General features: G+C 34.6%; 1 protein-coding gene across 1 annotated transcript; it reads left to right on the forward strand.

Moving 5' to 3' along the window:
- The first annotated feature begins 15,296 nt into the window (after positions 1-15,296).
- Positions 15,297-15,962, forward strand: LOC116129005 (secreted RxLR effector protein 161-like). The gene has a single exon (XM_031414742.1). It carries the CDS (start codon positions 15,297-15,299, stop codon positions 15,960-15,962), a length of 666 nt encoding a protein of 221 aa, XP_031270602.1.
- The last annotated feature ends 4,365 nt before the right edge of the window (positions 15,963-20,327 follow it).

Here is a 20,327-nt window from a genome sequence, read left to right on the forward strand (position 1 = left end):
CCTTACCATATTATTTGTGCCCTTGGTCAAAATAATACTAAGGCTATTGACGTTTCTATAATGGCTACCATATGTGCTCATAGGGTTCTCACTATCAAAATTTGAAACACTTGATACCCTCGTCACGATTCTACCATTCTAAGGACATATATCAATACATATAGATATGATTTACATGATATAGAATAAATTGCCTTTTATTGATCAATGAACATTATTGCAAAGAGTCAATTCTATAATAATTGATTGGCTCTAGGGCACCTACTCTAACAATCTCTCACTTGTACTATAGCCAATCATTCATGTATTTAATACCAAATGACCTCAAGTGTTGCTCATGCTTCTGCTTCGACAAAGGTTTTGTTAGTGGATCGGCAAGATTGTCATTAGTATGCACTTTACTGATCTGCACATCTTTCTTCTCAACCATTTCTCTGATAAGATGAAATCATCCGAGTATATGTCTAGACTTTTGGTGAGACTGTGGCTCCTTAGCTTGAGCTATTGCTCTATTGTTTTCACAATAGACATATATTAGATCAACAATCGTGGAGACCACACCAAGTTCGGTGATAAACTTCTTAATCTAGACTGGCTCCTTGGCCACATCAGATAATGCAATATACTCAGCCTCTGTTGTAGAATCTACTACATTGCTTTGCTTAGAGCTCTTCTAGCTCACTGCGCCCCCATTGAGACAAAATACAAACCCAGATTGCAAATGATAATCATCTTTGTTTGTTTGGAAACTAGCATCACTACTTCCTCTTACAGTGAGCTCATCTTCCCCTCCATAAACCAAGAACATATCTTTAGTCCTCTTCAGGCAGTTAAGAATGTTCTTGACAGCCATCCAGTGATACTCACCTGGATCCGATTGATATCTACTACAAGTGCTTAATGCACATGAGACATCAATTCAAGTACATAGCATGGCATACATGATAGATCCAACTGCCGATGCATATGGGATCATATTCATCCTATCTCTCTCATTTGGTGTTTTAGGACACATATCCTTAGAGAGATAGACACCATGTGACATTGGAAGAAACCCCTTCTTGGATTCTTCCATACTAAATCTCTTCAGTACTTTGTCAATATATTTGCTCTGACTTAGGCCAAGCAACCTATGCGATCTATCACGATAGATCTTTATTCCGAGGATGTAGGCTACTTCTCCTAAGTCCTTCATGGAGAAGCACTTGGATAACCAAGTCTTTACCGATTACAAGTTTGGTATATCATTCCCGATTAGAAGTATGTCATCGACATACAACACTAGGAATGCCACTGTGCTCCCACTCACCTTCTTGTAAACACAAGGCTCATCTTCTTGATGAAACCGAATTCTTTTACGGCTTCATCGAAATGAATGTTCCAGCTCCTTGAAGCTTGCTTGAGTCCATAAATGGACCTCTTCAACTTGCATACCTTGTTCGCTTGCCCATCAAGAATGAAACCATCGGGTTGTGTCATATACACATCCTTTTCAAGGTTTCCATTTAGGAAAGCTGTTTTGACATCCATTTGTCAAATCTCACAGTCATGATATGTAGAAATCGCAAACATAATCCGGATGGATTTAATCATGGCAACTGGCGAAAAGGTTTTTTTATAGTCAATACCATAAATTTGTTTGAAACCTTTGGCAACCAGTCATGCCTTATATGTATGCACCTTGCCATCCATGTCAGTCTTCTTTTTAAAGACCTATTTACACCCTATGGGTTTTACCCCTTCAGATGGATCCACCAGAGACCACACTTGGTTCTGGTACATAGAGTCCATCTCAAATTTCATAGCTTTAAGCCATCTAACAAAATCTGGATCTGATATAGCGTCTTCGTAGATTCTGAGTTCATTGCCTTGGTAGACCAGTACGTCACCATGTTGAGTCACGAGATAACCATATCTCTCAGGCTCACGACGTACTCTTGCAGATCTACATAGCTCCTGTACTACCTGAGGTGGTTCACTTTGATCCACAAATTATGGAGTAACTTCCTCGCGATGTTCAACCACCTCATGTGGCACATCTTCGCGTCCTTCATCTAATGTATCTTGTGGTACTAGAATTTCATCGAGTTCTACTTTTCTTCCACTAGAACTTCTTAGAAAGAAATTCTTTTTCTAGGAAGACACTAGTACGAGCGACAACAATTCTACGCTCTTTTGGGTGCTAGAAATAGTATCCTTTGGTCTCCTTAGGATACCCCACAAATATACATTTGCAGGATTTCGAGCCCAACTTGTTCAAAGTCAATTTCTTGACATAAGCTTCATAACCCCAAATCCTTAGATAAGACAAGTTGGGCTTTCACCCACTCCATAGTTCGTATGGAGTCCTATCTACAGACTCTGATGGCACACGGTTCAGTACATGAGTCACGGACTCTAGGGCATAACCCTAGAATGATGCAAGTAGATCACTAAAACTCATCATGGACCTAACCATATCAAGTAAGGTCTTATTCCTCCTTTCAAACACTCCATTATGTTAGGGTGTGTACAGATAAGTGAATTATGATACTATCTCACATTCCTTAAAGTATTCAGAAAACCCTAAGCTTTAGTATTCACCTCCTCGATCCTACCGAAGAGCTTTAATACTTTTGCCCAACATATCATGTACTTCATTCCTGAATTCTTTGAATTTGTCAAAGGCTTCAAATTTATGTCTCATAAGATAGATATAACCATATCTACTGAAATTATCAGTAAATGTAATGAAGTATGAATATCCACCTCTGGCTTCAACTGTTAGTGGACCACATACATCACTATGGATTATGTCTAACAGTTCAGTAGCCCTTTCACTTTGTCCTATGAAAGGAGACTTGGTCATCTTGCCTAAAAGGCATGATTCGCATGCCTCAAATGACTGGAAGTCAAAAGGGTCCAAAACTCCATCCCTTTGAAGTTTTCCAATACGAGTCTGGTTAACATGACCCAATCTATAATGCTAGAGGTATGTCTAGTTTCGATCGCTATGTTTAGCTCTCTTGGTTTCAACATTGAGAATATCTTTATTGTTTAAATTAGGAACATATAACCCATTATATAACCTTGCAATTCTAAATAGAATACCATTCAAACTAAAGGACAACAATCCATTAGAAATCTCAAAATGATACCCTATATTATCCAAAACAGATACTGAAATAATATTTCTGGAAATAGAAGGTACGTAATAACAGTTATGAAGTTCCAACAACAAGCTCAAAGGCAAAGATAAACAATAAGTTCCTATAACCAATGTAGCCACATATGCTCCATTTCCAACTCATAGGTCCACTTCTCCCTTGGCGAGCGATCTACTCTGCCTTAGGCCATGCACATTAGTGCAAATGTGAGTACCACATCCTGTGTCAATGACCTAAGATGTTGAAGGAGAGAAGTTAATCTCAATCATGAACATACTTGAAGTCAAAGCCTCTGACTTCTTCTTGCTTGCGAGGAAAGCCTTGCAGTGCTTTCTCTAGTGGCCAGGCTTGCCATAATAGAAGCAAATTACTTTCTCGCCCTTCCCAATGCCACTCTCAAGCTTAAGAGCATCCTGTCATTTGAGCTTATTCTTGGGTTTGGCCTTGGCCTTTCCCTTGCCTTTACCCTTTCCTTTACTGGCAGCAACCAGTAAAACAGGCTTGGACCTTTTCATGTCCTGCTCTGCAGTCCTCAGCATGTTTGGAAGCTCTAACAGGGATTTCACCACTGTGTTCATGTTGAAGTTCATTATGAATGGTGCAAAAGAATCAGGTAATGATTGCAGAATTAAATCCACTTTTAATTCTGCATCCAACCCAAAACCCAAAGTCTCAAGCCTCTCCATGTGCTCGATCATTTTGAGCACATGAGGGCCAACTTCGGCTCCCTCAGTCATAAGGCTCCTAAACAGCTCACTTGACACCTTGTACCTCTTATGTCGAGTTTTTCCTTCGAAAAACTCCTTGAGGTACAGAATAATGGTAGCAGCGTCCATACTCTCATGTTGCTTTCGCAGCTCAGATGTCATCGATGCTAACATAAGGCATTGAACGCCATCATATCATCAAGGAATTTTTGATAAATATCCTTTACTTCCTGAGTGACATTAGGACCAAGCTCAGCCATGTATGGCTTATCAAGGATATACAACTTCTTTTTGGACTTCAGTATAATCCGAAGATTATGATACTGATCTGAGAAATTGGATCCATCCAGCATGTATTCTTTCTCGATTATCGGTCATAGGTTCATAATGCTCATTTTGGTGAATCTACAATTACAAAAAAGTAAAAGTCATTATAATGTTCATTAACGTTTAATATGGTCTTTTATTAAAATGCTCCCACTATTTTCCTTAAGTCAATAGCCCTCACTATTAACTCGGGAAAGCCCGTTGGCTTTCCTGGTGGACTGAGATCTCATCTAGCCCATTTCAAACCGTCGTTTTGGCGAACAAGCCAAAATGGGTTGATTAGGTAAGCCAACAAACTTAATCCACACCAATTGATGGCTCCCACTATCAGCCTCAAATGTGAAGCAAGCCAACAAGCCAATCACATAATCCAACGGCCTAGCCATCGTCCTCAAGTGTGATTCCCAGTATTAGTAGAGTGGACACTACATGTCTCCACGTACACAACATGTGTACTTCTCTACTATGCCTATGACATGTTTATCAACATTCGCTTTGGCAAACAAGCAAAACTGTCATTTTAAGTCGACCCATTACCATTAAGGAAAACTCCAATGAACTTTAACCTCCCACTGGTAGAAGTGTACCCTTCGCTTTGGCAAACAAGGTTTTGACAAACAATGGTTTGATTAAACCCATGGTGATGGAAGGCTTACGTGACTTAATATACTTTATTTGAGGGTTTTTATTTTATGTCTTACTAGATTATTATCTTTGTTAGAATGACATTTATTGGCATGTTCTTGAACATTCAACCTTAGCATGCATTCTAAACAAAAATATAAATGTGCCAATACATGGCCCAACTAAAACCGATTTCCTTGAGCCTAGAGGAATCGGTGGGTCACTTAGGGGTCTTATAACAAATATCTTGAGTCTTCAAGTATGATTACCTCGTCCTTGCTTCGTCTTCAAGTAAAACATCATACTAAATTTATAATGAAATTAATCTTAAACTAATTTTACATTAATAAATTTAGAAACCTCAATTTACATTCGTGGGGAATGAGATGAGAAGAGAACATACATTGAGAAAGGGAAAGAGGTAGGGCACGCAATCCCTATTTAAATATTGCAATCATACATACCCAAAAATACTTTAAAACATTCACCATAAGTCTAAGACTCATGTACCGAGCACCATGCAACATTCAAACCAGTACATTGCATACATTCAAAAACATCAATTTTTGAATTAGGTGGGTGAAATTATTAAATTACCCTCTTAAATGTGCAGAATGGTTTTTGGCTTTAAAGGTTCTAAAAATTGTAGTTTGGTCCCTTCGCAAAAAACACAAAATGGGACAGCAACTTTATTGTCGCGGCGAAGTTTTATTTCGCCACGGCAGGACAAAATTTCAAGAAAACTCTAAAAATTCCAGAGAGATTCTTGCCACAGCGAAGTTTTATTTAGCTGCGGTAAGATCCTCTTTTCCGGCACGATGCCGCGGCGAAGTTTTATTTCGCCGTGACGAGATTCACTATTTCGCATCTTGCTGCGGTGAAGTGTTATCCGCAAATCAATGAATCATACAATTCGCGTTTTTGCATTTTGTGTAATGACGTGTATCCAAATCAAATCGAATGCACAAGCATTCGATCAAGACACCAACCAACCAATATAATATCCATCAACACATTATTAAATCAATTGATCAATCGAATCACTAATTTAAAAACAGATTTTGCAGATTTAACAAAATAACATGTTATCAATCAATACATGTTATAAATCTCAGATTTAACTGTATAATCTAGTACCCTAGGCTCTTATACCACTGTAAGGAATCGATATACCCAACGCAGCAGTAATATAATCTAGTACCCTAGGCTCTGATTAGAGTTCATACGCACGTTTGGAGGCTCCTTCAAACTTGTCTCTGACTGGGATTCGCTACCGATTCAAAATAGAATCGAACCAGCGGTAATACACATGAAGATAACCCGAAGAGCTAAAGAGGGATTTGCTACATCCTCTTTAGCTTCAAGAACCAAATTGAATCAAAGAAAACTTTGATTCAATAAACCAAGGGCGGAGTGAGAGTAGAGAGAAAATGGGAGAGAAGGCTGCCTCCTTTCAATGATTGAATAATCACACAAATGAAAAATTCATTTTTTTCTCTCAATACACATGCACTTATATAGTGCATGTGTAAAACCCTATTCCTATGAAGAATAGACTTGGGCTCCAACCCAAACTAGCCCTTATGTCCAAACACTCCCAATTTGTATTTTATTTTAATTATTATTATTCTAATCAAAATCAATTAATATATTTATAAAATATATTAACATTTAATAATAATAATAATTCATCTAAATATATGGTTACATATATTTAAATATAATCTCACTTATTTAATTTTAACATCAAATTAAATATAGGCAACAACCTCAGCAAATTTAATTGCACTGTTTGATTACCAAAATACCATTTCACCTTAAAAGACAAAAACGCCCCTTGCACAAACTGATTCTTAAATCATCTTCAATGTGTGTGACCCATACGCTTCTTATCACACTGACAATGAGTAGTATCGCGATTTACATCAATTAATCGTCTCACTACACACAAACCAAGATTGGCCCCTAGCAAGGCATCATGGCCACCCGATAGATTCGAATTCAGCGAAATTACTACCTGTCAACGATATGGTTATCGTGCAATCAAATCCTTTCATCATCTGTTATCTCATTGACACCGAGGTATATAAATAGTGTCAACCTTAGTTACTCTCGATATGTATGTATTGAGTTATTGGATCAATAACCGGAATAATAAATTAGATTGAGCAACAACTCAATCCCACTGTGGCCATAGTTTTAGTGTCATTGTCATTTACTAAATTGTGTCATGAGATAACTTTTCCCGTACCCAGGAGTGATGAATCCTCTGCTGATCCACCATATCTTGATACACTCCTCGATGCAGCCAGTCACTACCGTATTGACAACTCTTAATAGAACTACATTGGGCTAGTATCAAACTACACCAATCAGTGCACAAGGCACTCCGATGATCTCAAGTCTAAGGATCACATGCACCACCATTCGTTAGAGAATTTATTCCATAGACAATAGGGTTACCATCTATATGGAATCCTCTGGTCGGTCAGTCCAGTGAACTTACCTATAACAAGCACCTATGTGTTGCACCAGTTGTCAGCAAACAACCTTGACAAATGATCAGTCATTGCCTTTCGATAGGGTTGTTCAACACTATGATAGCCTTACCGTATTATCTGTGCCCTTGGTCAGAATAATACTAAGGCTACGGACGTTTGTAGAATGGCCACCATATGTGCTCATAGCTAGGGTTTCACTATCAAGATTTGAAACACTCGATACCTTCGTCACGGTTCTACCATTCTAAGGACATATATCGATACATATAGATAAGATTTACACGATATAGAATAAATTGCCTTTTATTGATCAATAAACATTATTACAAAGAGTCAATTCTACAATAATTGTTTGGTTCTAGGGCACCTACTCTAACAAGATGAACCAGAAGAAAAGTTGAGAAATATTGTTTCAAAGAAGTGTTCCACAGGATAGAAAATTAGATATAGTACTGATTATGTAACAATGCAAAGTTTCAAATACAAAATATTTGCCAAATATTTCACAACACCATTATACAGTTTCATTATTTGTACCAGTAATATTGCATGGTGTAGATACAATTTCAGTAGCATTATAATTAATACAAACTTCATTAGAAGGATTTTGTCGTTTCTTCAACACAACTTTTTCCAAAAATTCGGAGTTTCATTTGGAAATTTTGACTTAAAAGCATCTACACACGCTTTTTTGGTGGCCATAAACATGTCTGCCACCAAATCTTCAGGTTCATTCTTCTCTTTTTCAGCTTGGACAACCAAAGATCGGATCTTTGTATTTTCATTAGACAATTCGTTCAATTTTTTTATTACAACTTCCTTTTCTTTTTGTTGATTTTCAATTGATTGTTCAGCAGATTTAAATGCTTCGTGAAGACGATTTAAGTCATCTTCAGCTTTATCTACCTCTCTGTCAAAACCTTTCTCACCTCTTCTAATTTTTGGTTGTCAGAACTCAGAACTTCAATTTCTTTTTGCAATTTTGAAATAACATTCTCCGGTGCTAGCCAACACTCCTGGGCTTCTTGCCAAAGTTCAAAACCTTATTGCAGAAAGACAAAGGAACAACATAAAATCTCAATGAGACACGATTAAAAAAAGTACAAATTTAACTTACCGTTAAAATGTTCAAAAATAATAATAGTTGATTACCAACAAAAGATATCCTATTTTCTAAATCTTCCATATATAGTGTTGCAAATTTCCTCTCAATCTTTATATTCTCACTCTCTTGCTGAGATGTTTTTTGTCACTTGATAAACCTACATAATGGAACCTCTTCTATTGCATCATCTTTCTCTTCAATAACTTCAACATGACATGAACCAGAATGGGATACAATAGGATTAGGCACTGATACAGGTGAAACAGAAGTCCGTAATTGATTTATCAACTTCATTGTTGTAGCAATGCTTGGTCCTGTATTAGATGCTGACTTGGCCTCGACTCTATTCATAAACTTCAGCAATTTTTCAGAAGCCATATCTAGAATTTAAAAAGTACACTTCATGACTTTATAGAAAAATAAACAACTGAATCATCAATCAACCTAAAGAAACAATATTTCCAATCTGCCTAAAATCCTCAGCAAAGAAAAATAAAACTATAAAGATCTATTCGTACCTTCTCAAAAAATTGCATTAACAAATGCCACAGCAAAACAACAATAGGACAGATTATAAACAAAATTTCAGACAATCATGAGTTCAAAGCGATTACAAACCATTCAAATCTGGAAAATTCTAACTCATTTTGACTTCAACATTTTGTTAAACAGATTGCGTGTAAATGCATATCCAAATAAATTTTACCATTGTAAAGTTGTGCAAACTGAAAGAATTTTTTACAAAACCATTTGATGTTATCGATTTGCTGGAAATCACAGCAACAAATGTAGTGCAATAGAAACAAAAAAAGAAACAGAAATAGATACGTTAGGGTTAGAGTGTTTGAATCAGGCTGAAAAAATTCTCTTAATCGATGAAATGTCCTTAAAAGCGATAAATATATTGAACAACAATGTTTAAACAACATATAAATTTTACCAATCTAAATGACATCGCACACCAAAATAATAATTCCAGATTTTTATCATTAAATAATAATTTGCATATTTTACTTTAAACTTAATGAATACAACAATAATTTCTTTAACACGGTATAATAATAATTGCATATTTTACTTTAAACTTAATGAATACAACAATAATAACATTTAAAAATACTGTAATTATTTTTATCTAAAAAAAATATTTTCACTGGATAATTTGTCATATAAACAATTATAAATTCTTGAAATCCAATTGTCACAGAACAATATAAAATAAAATAAACATGATTATCACTAAACAAATATAATAATTATTGAAAAAAATATAATATTTTATTAAAATGTCATCTGATTTTCTTTTCAACTTTCATTAGAACATTAGATCCAAATTCGAATAAAAACTTAGTAATTTGAAACAAACATTATAATTATAATAAATAAAAATACTGATTACAATATAAATTGTTAAAATTTACTTGGTTTTAAATTTGATATAATATCATAACCGTTGCCTTTCACATTTTCCAAACAATTTTTGCAAGTTCTTCAATCGCCCAATTTATCTATTATGATACGTTTGTTCGTTTCCTAACTGTTCAGTTTTAGTACACATTAAAATGATACTTTGATGCTTATATCTATGTATAAGGATAACTAAAACTACATCTGTATTGTTTTATAAATTATTATGGTTTAATTATCTACTCAAGCTTTCATCACGTTTCTTAAAATGGCAAATAAAGGCAAGAAAAAAGCAGACGAAGATGCTTCAAGTTTTTCAACAAAGAAACAAAAAGGTAAGAAACCAATCCCTTTACATTGATGATGTTTCTCTAAATTAAACTATAAGGAATTTTGTATTTGTAGCATTTTGTAAATTGATACAATGTCATGGGTTTCTTTTTTTTGTCAGTTGGTTCGCTGATGGATAAGAATGACGAATCAAAAGACTTGAAGCAAATTCTGCATAAAGTTAAGACAAACCTACACGATTTAAATGCAGCAAGAGTTGATCTGAAAGATGTTACGAATAAAATGTTTAACATCATGGATTCTGCCATGGTCATTATCTCTTATCTGAGTAAATGGGAGTGTTTGGTTGCTACAGAGGAACTGAAAATTCTTGAACAGAAAATTCAAGATCCTTCCTCTACATCATCCAAACATAACTGATAGTAAGAGATAACAATGTAACCATCTCTATAATAAAAATATAGTAAATAATAGTTAATTATAACATTCTCTAAATTCCTTTTGTCAAAATACAATCAAACATTAACAAACTATAATAAAAACAACTGATATTTAACATTGATGATACTAGCTAATAAAAAAATACGATGACCAATTTTTAATTGTATCAAACAACTAATCAACCAATACCATAAAGAGTTGAATATATCAATACAAAATAAATCAGGTGTACAACATCATCAACAAGAAAGGAGAATAGGCAAATCAATTTTAGAAAAGACAGACATAACATTTGCTCATAAAACATTATAAAATCCCTAATAGTAAATTTTCTTTTCTATAAAAATTGTTTGTCAAACTCGAATTTATTTTCGAATACCAACTGTTAAACTTTAACTGTTGTAAACTTTATTATTCAAGAGAACATATTCCCAGCAATATACAATTATTGGTGAACATATTTGAATTAATAACTGTGCTTGCAAACCCATTAACAACAGTTATCAATCAGCTTTTTCAATGTTTTTGAATTTATGCATGTTAAATAGAAGCTTGAAACAGTGTCATTTTGAGTAAAGAAGGACGACGTCATTTTAGACAAGCTACCAAATCAATCTTGACCGTAGGATTCACTCCAGATCCAACGGCCAGAATACAGCCACTTAGTCAATCATATATAAACTCACTTTTCTGCAGAAACAAAGATAGAACACTGTAGGGTTTCTTCGTGCAATTGAGGAGTTAGGGTTGAGAACTTTTCTTGTTGTTGTTTGTGTAATCAGGTTTGAGTGGTTAGGGGTCTTAATCATTCGGGTGAGAGTGTTGTTCTCTCGGGTTAGGGATTCTCAGTGGGTTTCTCTTTGGCTGATTAGAGGTTATATTGTACGGGTTATTTGGGTGTTTGTTTGGAAGTGTTGTAATCTTGATTCTTCTGGTAATAGTAAGTGCAGCAAGCTCATACCTTTCCTGAGCTCATCATGGATGTAGCTTATCCATAAAAGGATAAGTGAACCACGTTAAATCTTTGTGTTGTTCTTGGTGATCTTGTTTTATTAATTGTGTGATTTAGGATCTGTGTTTGTGCTGAGTTGCGTAACAGTGGTATCACAGCCATTTCTTGGAGTCTAGATCTGGTGATTAACGATTCGTAATCCTGATAGAAAAGATTTTGCGAAATTAGGGTTTGCAAAAATTAGGGTTTCGTAAAATTAGGGTTCCAAGAAATTTGGGGCTTTTTCTAATCATTGATTTCTTTGAGTCTCCAAATAGATCTAAGGAGTCAAATCTTGGGAAAAGACTAGGATTCCAGAAATTGCACAAAGAACAAGGCAAGAGGAACTAGGGTTTACAATTTGGGGCTTTTATAAAACCAATCCAAAATGACCACAAACACCACCACACGATTAGAAATAAACTAATACGATGGAAAGATCGATTTCGGAAGCTGGAAGAAGAAGATGAAAGCCCTCCTTTCACATAACAAGGTTGCAATCGCACTGGAAAAGGATCCCAAGAAATGGTCAGAGGAAAGACTGAAGAAGAAGGAAGAGATTGATGAAGAAGCATACAACTTGATCATGATTAATCTCTCTAACAGTGTACTTCGGAAGGTAGATGGATTCGAAACTCCACTTAGCTTATGGGGTAAGTTAGAATCTTTATATGCCTTATAGTCTGCACCGAATCTAGCTTTCTTAAAGGGAGCCTTATTCTCATATAAAATGGATAATGCAAAGTCTATTGAGGAGAATTTAGATGAATTCCTTAAGATGAATTTAATTTTGAAAGGCACAGACCAAGAACTAGGAGAGACAAGTCTTGATATGATACTGCTTAACTCCTTAATGGATGACTACCAAGTAGTCAAAAATGCCCTTCAGTACTCAGGTACTATACCCAATGTTGATTTGATAGTTGCTGAACTTAAGGCTAGGGAGTTAGAGCTTAAAACCCATAAGAGGAACAATAATACTTTGTTTGTGAATGGTAGATTAAATCCTGGTCAACCTAGTAAAGGATACCAGCCTAGTCAGAGAGGTAAGAACAAGAAGAAATGGAAAGGGAACAATAAATCCAAGACTGAAACTAGGAAGTGTTACTACTGTAACAAGACAGGCCATCTAAAGAAAAATTGTTTTGACTGGAAGAAGAAACAGAAACTAGGAAATACAGAGAACAACCTGGCCACCACTAGTAACCTAACAGATGAACCTGAAGTCCTAACAGTGTCAATATCTGACACTACAAAGGAATGGGTATTAGATTCAGGCTATACTTTCCATATGAGCCCTAATAGGAGTTGGTTCCAAGACTTTGAGAGTACTGAACATGAGACTGTTTACATGGGGAACAACCAAGCATGTAGGGTTAAGGGAATAGGCTGCATAACCCTTAGATTAAGTGGGGGAAAACTGATCAGGTTAACCAAAGTGAGGTATATCCCTGACCTAAAAAGAAACCTTATCTCCCTAGGTACCTGGATGAAGCAGGCTGCTGCTATAAGGCCAACAATGGGTGGTTAAATGTCTATAAGAATGAAAAACTACTCTTAACTTGAGAGAAGAAAAATGGTCTCTATATACTCTGTGGGAGTTTTTATTCTGATTGCAACAACTCAACACTTGGTTCTCCAAATTTATCTGCAACTGAAAAGTGGCATTTGAGGTTAGGTCATATGAGTCAGAAGGGTATGGACGTCCTAAATAGATAGGGACAGTTTGGGAAAGATAATGTCACTACTTTAGAGTTCTGTGAGAATTGTGTCCTTAGTAAACAGCATAGGAATAGTTTCCCTAAGGGAGTCCACCTTGCTAATAACTATCTAGATTACTTACATTCTGATTTATGGGGGCCTGAAAAGGTTAAATCTCATGGTGGAAACAGTTACTTTCTCTCAATCGTAGATGATTACAGCAGAAAAGTCTGGGTGTTTTTACTTAGGTCCAAAGATCAAGCCCTAGCTAAGTTTAGAGACTGGAAGACTTTAGTTGAAAACCAGGTGGTTAGAAAGGTCAAGGCCCTTAAGACAGACAATGGGCTTGAGTTTTGTAACTTGGAGTTTGATAAGTTTTGTAATGAACAGGAGATCTTGAGGCATAGGACTGTCAAAAATACCCCTCAACAAAATGGAGTTGCTGAGAGAATGAATAGGACACTCCTAGATAAAGTCAGGTGTTTACTAATCACATCAAACCTCCCAAAAACATTCTGGGGAGAGGCACTTTCCACAGCTACCTATTTAGTGAATAGGAGCCCCTCTACAGCTCTAGGTCTAACCTGTCTAGAAGAGAGATGGTCTGGAAGAAGGCCAGAACTAGGTCACCTAAAAGTGTTTGGTTGTGCAGCTTATGCACACACAGTGGGGGGCAAACTGGAACTAGATCCACTAGGTGTGTGTTCCTTGGATATCCTGAGGGCACAAAAGGGTATAGATTATGGGATAGAGAGTCACCAGGGGTCAGGATTATAGTAAGTAGGGATGTTGTGTTTAATGAGGGAGTTTTCCCATGCAAAGGATCTAACCCTGATGCAGGCACCAGCAAAAGCACAGAAACAGCCACCATTCAGACTAGTGCTACTCAGATTGAGGTGGAGCCCACAACCCAACAATTGAATCCACCTCAAGCTCAAGCACAAGCACCACAATAGCCTGAAATTGATACAGCACCTGAGGAATCTGATCAAGGTGCAAATGAAGAAACTGAAGAGTTCCTGGAACCACAACAAAATGAACTAATAGATTACCAGTTAGCCAGAGAGAAAACAAGAAGAGAGGTAAGACCACCCTCAAGATACTCATACGCAGAACTAATTTACACTGCTCTTCTTGCATGTACAGAGGGTCTAAGGTCTGAACCTGAGACATATCAAGAGGCCATGGAATCCAGAGATAAAGACAAATGGAGAAAAGCTCTGGAGGAGGAAATGCAGTCTTTAAAGATAAATGAAACATGGTCACTGGTTCCAAAACCAAGAAACCAGAAGCTAACCCAATGTAAGTGGCTTTTCAAACTTAAAGATGGCATTTCCACAGTAGACCCACCTAGGTTTAAGGCCAGACTTGTGGCTAAGGGGTATACCCAAAGGGAGGGGATAGACTTCAATGAAGTCTTCTCCCCTGTGGTCAAATACAAAACAATTAGGATGATGCTGTCAGTAGTTGCATACCAAGATCTGGAACTTGAGCAGTTGGATGTTACCACTACATTTCTTCATGGAAACCTTGAGGAGAAAATTTATATGAGCCAGCCTATGGGGTTTATTGACCCTGAGGTTCTAGACCATGCTTGTCTCCTTAAAAAGTCCTTATATGGGCTAAAACAGTCCCCTAGGCAGTGATACAAAAGGTTTGACACATTTATAATAGGGATATGATTCACTAGAAGTCAATATGATAGTTGCTTCTACTTTAAATTGGACAATGATATGTCTATTTACTTACTGTTATACGTTGATGATATGTTGTTGATTAGCAAGTCAAAAAACCAGATTAGTGAATTAAAGAAGAAGTTAAATTCTGAATTCAGCATGAAAAACTTAGGGAATGCCAAGAAAATTCTAGGCATGGAGATAAATAGGGATAGGAGAAAGTGTGAACTTAGGCTGCAGCAACAATCCTATTTACTGAAATTAGTCACAAAGTTTGGCATGGCTGGTGCCAAACTAGTCTTAATGCCCCTGACCAGCCAGTTTATACTCAGCAAGTCCTAATGCCCTAAAATTAAGTTAGAATTGTTGAGAATGGAGCATGTCCCTTTATGCTAATGTTGTGGGGTCACTGATGTATGCCATGATTAGTACTAGGCCAGACTTAGCCTTTGCCATCTCCATGTTGAGTAGATATATGTCTAACCCTGGTATGGAGCATTGGACAGCTTTAAAATGGATGCTGAAATATATAAACAGTACTGTATGTGTTGGTCTTGAATATTGTAAAAGAAATACTGCATTTGATCTGGTTGGGTTTGTAGATGCTGATTTTGCAGGAGATAAGGATACCAGGAAATCAACTACAGCATATTTCTTTACACTGGGTGGAAATTTTATAAGCTGGAAGTTGCAACTGCAGCCTATAGTAGCCTTGTCGACAACAGAATCAGAGTACATTGCAGTAACTGATGTAGTTAAAGAAGCTTTATGGTTAAAAGGAATCCTGACAGAGGCAAATTTAATTAGTGGGAAGGTGACAGTGTACTCCGACAGCCAAAGTGCGATTCATCTAAGCAGAAATCCAGTGTATCACGAAAGAACTAAACACGTGGATGTCCACTATCATTTTGTGAGGGATCAAGTTACAAATGGAATCATTGAACTTAAGAAGGTGCCCACAGAAGAAAATCCAATAGACATGGGCACTAAGATAATCACTCCAGCCAAGTTCAAGCACTGCTTGAACTTGCTGCATGTTAAGTAGTCTGAAGTGACAAAGAGCTATGACGGAATGGAACTGAGCAAGCTGCACAGAAACATTGTTTCCAGTGCTTCCAAGGTGGAGATTGTTAAATGGAAGCCTGAAACAGTGCCGTTTTGAGTAAAGAAGGACGACGTCATTTTAGACAAGCTACCAAATCAATCCTGACCGCAGGATTCACTCCAGATCCAACGGCCAGAATACAGCCACTTAGTCAACCATATATAAACTCACTTTTTTGCAGAAACAAAGATAGAACACTGTAGGGTTTCTTCGTGCGATTGAGGAGTTAGGGTTGAGAACTTTTCTTGCTGTTGTTTGTGTAATCAGGTTTGAGTGGTTAGGGGTCTTAATCATTTGGGTGAGAGTGTTGTTCTCTCGGGTTAGGGATTCTTAGTGGGTTTCTCTTTGGCTGATTACAGGTTATATTGTATGGGTTATTTGGGTGTTTGTTTGGAAGTGTTGTAATCTTGATTCTTCTGGTAATAGTAAGTGCAGCGAGCTCATACCTTTCCTGAGTTCATCGTGGATGTAACTTATCCATATAAGGATAAGTGAACCACGTTAAATCTTTGTGTTGTTCTTGGTGATCTTGTTTGATTAATTGTGTGATTTAGGATCTGTGTTTGTGCTGAGCTGCGTAACAATGCATTTAATATATAATTATATACCCATTTTCTTGCGTATTATGCGAACATTTGTTTTCATCTATTTCCATAATTGTGTTTTAGTGAACCATTGTATTATATTAAACCAATTGAAATATCACGGGAAACTAGAAATAAAGAAACAATAATCATAACTATTGCATATTCAACAAACACGTTAAACAATTTTTAATTAAAATAATTAAACTACGAAACCAAAACTTACATGAAAATAAAATAAAATTATGATCACTATTATATAAACATAACATTTCATACAATAAGTACATATAATAAATAAATACATATAGACATGTAGATACGAAATGAAATAGTTGTTAGAATGTTTTAGAAATCTAAAAATTTTTTAGAATGTGTTTAATCCCATAACATACACATAATTACAAACCATTTAAATTCAAAGTAAATATCTCTATATGTTTAAAAACATAACAATATCAATATGTATTTGTAATGTTTTAAAATTTTTATGTACAATAAATACTTATTATTATTTAATTGCACGTTATCCAAGACTTTTTTTTTTTTTTTTTTTTTTATCCTCATGAATGTCACTGTTTATTTTTTAACAGAAATCTGTTCGTTTCTAACTTTTGCACTCCACATTATACAAAGAGTCAATTAAATCGTTTTCAATGACTTTTTATTTACAAAGAGTTGTATGTACCTATTTTGTCTCTTCACATTCTATTAACATGATAATCGTTCTTCGACAAGACGTTTATCTAATATATAAATATATAAATATCAAATTTACAAATTTTCCAAAAAAAAAGTTTCACCATCTTAAATGAATGTCTTTATTTATGAATAGATGACGGTTGGGTTCCTAACTTTTCATATTCTATTCTCATTTAAGATATCTTCTCATGTTAATAAATATATATAAGGATAAGTAAATTTTTATTTGTTTTGCCTTTACAAAATACTTGATTTATTTTCTCTACTTATCTCAAAATGGCCGACAGATCATCAAATCCCAAGAATAATAAACATCTAAACCATTCTAATATTTTCATTTCTATACAGAAACTTTGTATCTTTATATTTTTTATAAATTAACAAAATTTCATTGTTATATTTAACAGATGAACGTGCTTCAATTATTCATTGTTATATTTAACAGATGAACCTGCTTCAATTACAGACAATTAGACTTGAAACAGATTCTTCAAAATGTTGACACCAACATGGAGAATCTAAATGCTACAAGACAGAAATTGAAAGATATAATTGATGGATTGTTAGATATCATGCAGTCAACCTTCAGTATTATTTTTTATCTAACTAGGGGGTTGCTGCAAAGGAATTAGAACTCGGAATTTGTCAGCAGAAGAAATAAAAAATTCCCATGTACACAATCTGTTGATGTTTACAATACAATAAATAAAAAGCTAAATACATTCCATTCAAAAACAGTCCAAATTTGCAAAAATATTTAAAACAACACACTAAGATAAATAACTCATTATTATTAAATATTAAGAACAAAAGTTTAACCATTTTATTGTGTAATAACCTACATGCTGAGCAATTACTTAACAACACCGTTTAAACTAAAAAAAAATCTATAAACTTTGAATGATTACACCTCTTATATGATAAACATCATTTTATTATGCAAATTATCAAAATGTTAAATAATTAAACAATTCTAATAAAATATTATACATCAACATTACAATTACATATTCAATAAACATGCTGAACAAACTGAACAATTTATTAAATAGAATTAAAACTTGACATTATCAATCATATACATCAACAATTTTAATAAGCAATACTCCTGCCATTGTAAACTGTATTTTTCAATAACAGAATCACATATACAAACGTTTTGCCGAACCATTGTATTATCTATGCTGAATATTTACAAGAAATCTTACAATAACCATTACTTATTACATAATGTTTTGGGAACACACCTATATCAAGGTATATTCTTATTGTATGATTGTCTTTGCCGAACCATTTTCGCATGATAAACTTTTTGACATATGCTGAAGAATTCAAAAAAATCCAAAAATAACAACAATTATTAAATAATCAATACGCATAGGAAGTTAAACAAATATGTTTAATACCTTAACAACAATGTCGAACCATTATTATCTATACAGCTACACTGTATAAATGAAAACAGCAAATCAATATTCAAAACCATCGCAATTCATTATTACAAACCCATTCGCCAAACAATAATTAATAAACATTAATAATCAACCAATACTGATGATAATGTTTTGGGAATCTAAAAGTTTGTTCAATGTATTTAATTCCTTAACTTAAACATAAAACCAAATGTTTGACATTTACATCACATATCCGTAAACATTTTGCACATTATTCGAAAAGTTTATTTATCTTCTTGGATGATTATCTTTGATGAACCATTTTCACATGATAAACCGTTTGACATATGCTGAACAATTACAAAAATTCCAACAATAACAATAATTATTACACAATAAGAAATTAAAGAGTTATGATAATGTTTTGGGAATCTAAAAGTTAATTGAGTTACATAAAAATACACAAACAATTCACATTAAAATTAAATATTTACATATATAAAGAAAGAATATTAAATATATGCAAATTTAAAATAAGAATAAAATTATATTTAATTTTCAATGGACCAATTCAAAATAAATATCATGAATTAAATAGAATCATTAAAATCTCTTTCTACAATGTAAAAAAAAAAGTAGATTCATACATTTAAAAAAATTATAATTCAATGCTCAATAAATATTTAATACCATAATCAACATCCAGAAATACTAAAAGTCAGATGCAATTAAGAATTTTATTTAAAACAATAACATATAATAACTATTCACTGTCAACCAAAAAATTATATACACTACAATGCAAACATCAAAATCTAAAATTTTAATACATTTAAAAAAAAAAACCACAACAAAAATCTTAGGATGGCCGACGAAGTTTCAACAACGGAAATCAATAATTTTTTACAACTACCGGCAAACATAGTACAACAAATCATTGTTAAAGCAACCAGTCTCTATGCGCAATTCGGTTGACGTAAGTATTACTAACACCAACAGTATTGATTACTATATCAAAATACTATCACAAGATATAAATTACACTTTATTTATCTAACATTTTGCATATGCAAATATCTTAACAAACAAGCAAATACAAAGAAAGTACTTTGTGAAAGAAATATCTACAAGCAAAGATACAAGCTACCAGCAATCACACCGCAAGGACTTTCAATTTTAAACGTTTGCAAAGGCAAAAATATGTACATGCTTTATTATTCCTTGGAACGCATTTAGTCTTCATCAAACGTGATGTATACACAAGTTTACCGATGCTGAATGCAGCTTGCAAGAAAATACAATGCAAGCACTATATCACTTCGCAATTGCTCTGCTAACCATATATGAATGGAAAGGTATACAAATTCTACTCAAATTGGTTAAACAGCCAAACTATTTTTTTAGGATGAGAAATTGCAGAGAAACCTTCAAATCCGTGACTCCAACAGCAAGGATTCTCATCAGAAGAAAGATATTCGGGATTTGTGACAAACAAGATCAAAGTGTTATGCACTGGGATAGAATAACAACACCAGAAAATACCACCTGCCAACATTGTTGTGTAGATTACCAAATAGTATGTGTAAAATACAATTTGTAATACAAATATAAGGACATCAAATTAG

The sequence above is a fragment of the Pistacia vera genome, unplaced genomic scaffold (genome assembly GCF_008641045.1).
Source record: "Pistacia vera cultivar Batoury unplaced genomic scaffold, PisVer_v2 Contig206, whole genome shotgun sequence".
Classification (NCBI taxonomy): domain Eukaryota; kingdom Viridiplantae; phylum Streptophyta; class Magnoliopsida; order Sapindales; family Anacardiaceae; genus Pistacia; species Pistacia vera.

What these genes read in the sequence shown, in the direction of transcription:
- LOC116129005 (XM_031414742.1), top strand. Translation starts at nt 15,297, where the DNA reads ATGTCCCTTTATGCTAATGTTGTGGGGTCACTGATGTATGCCATGATT.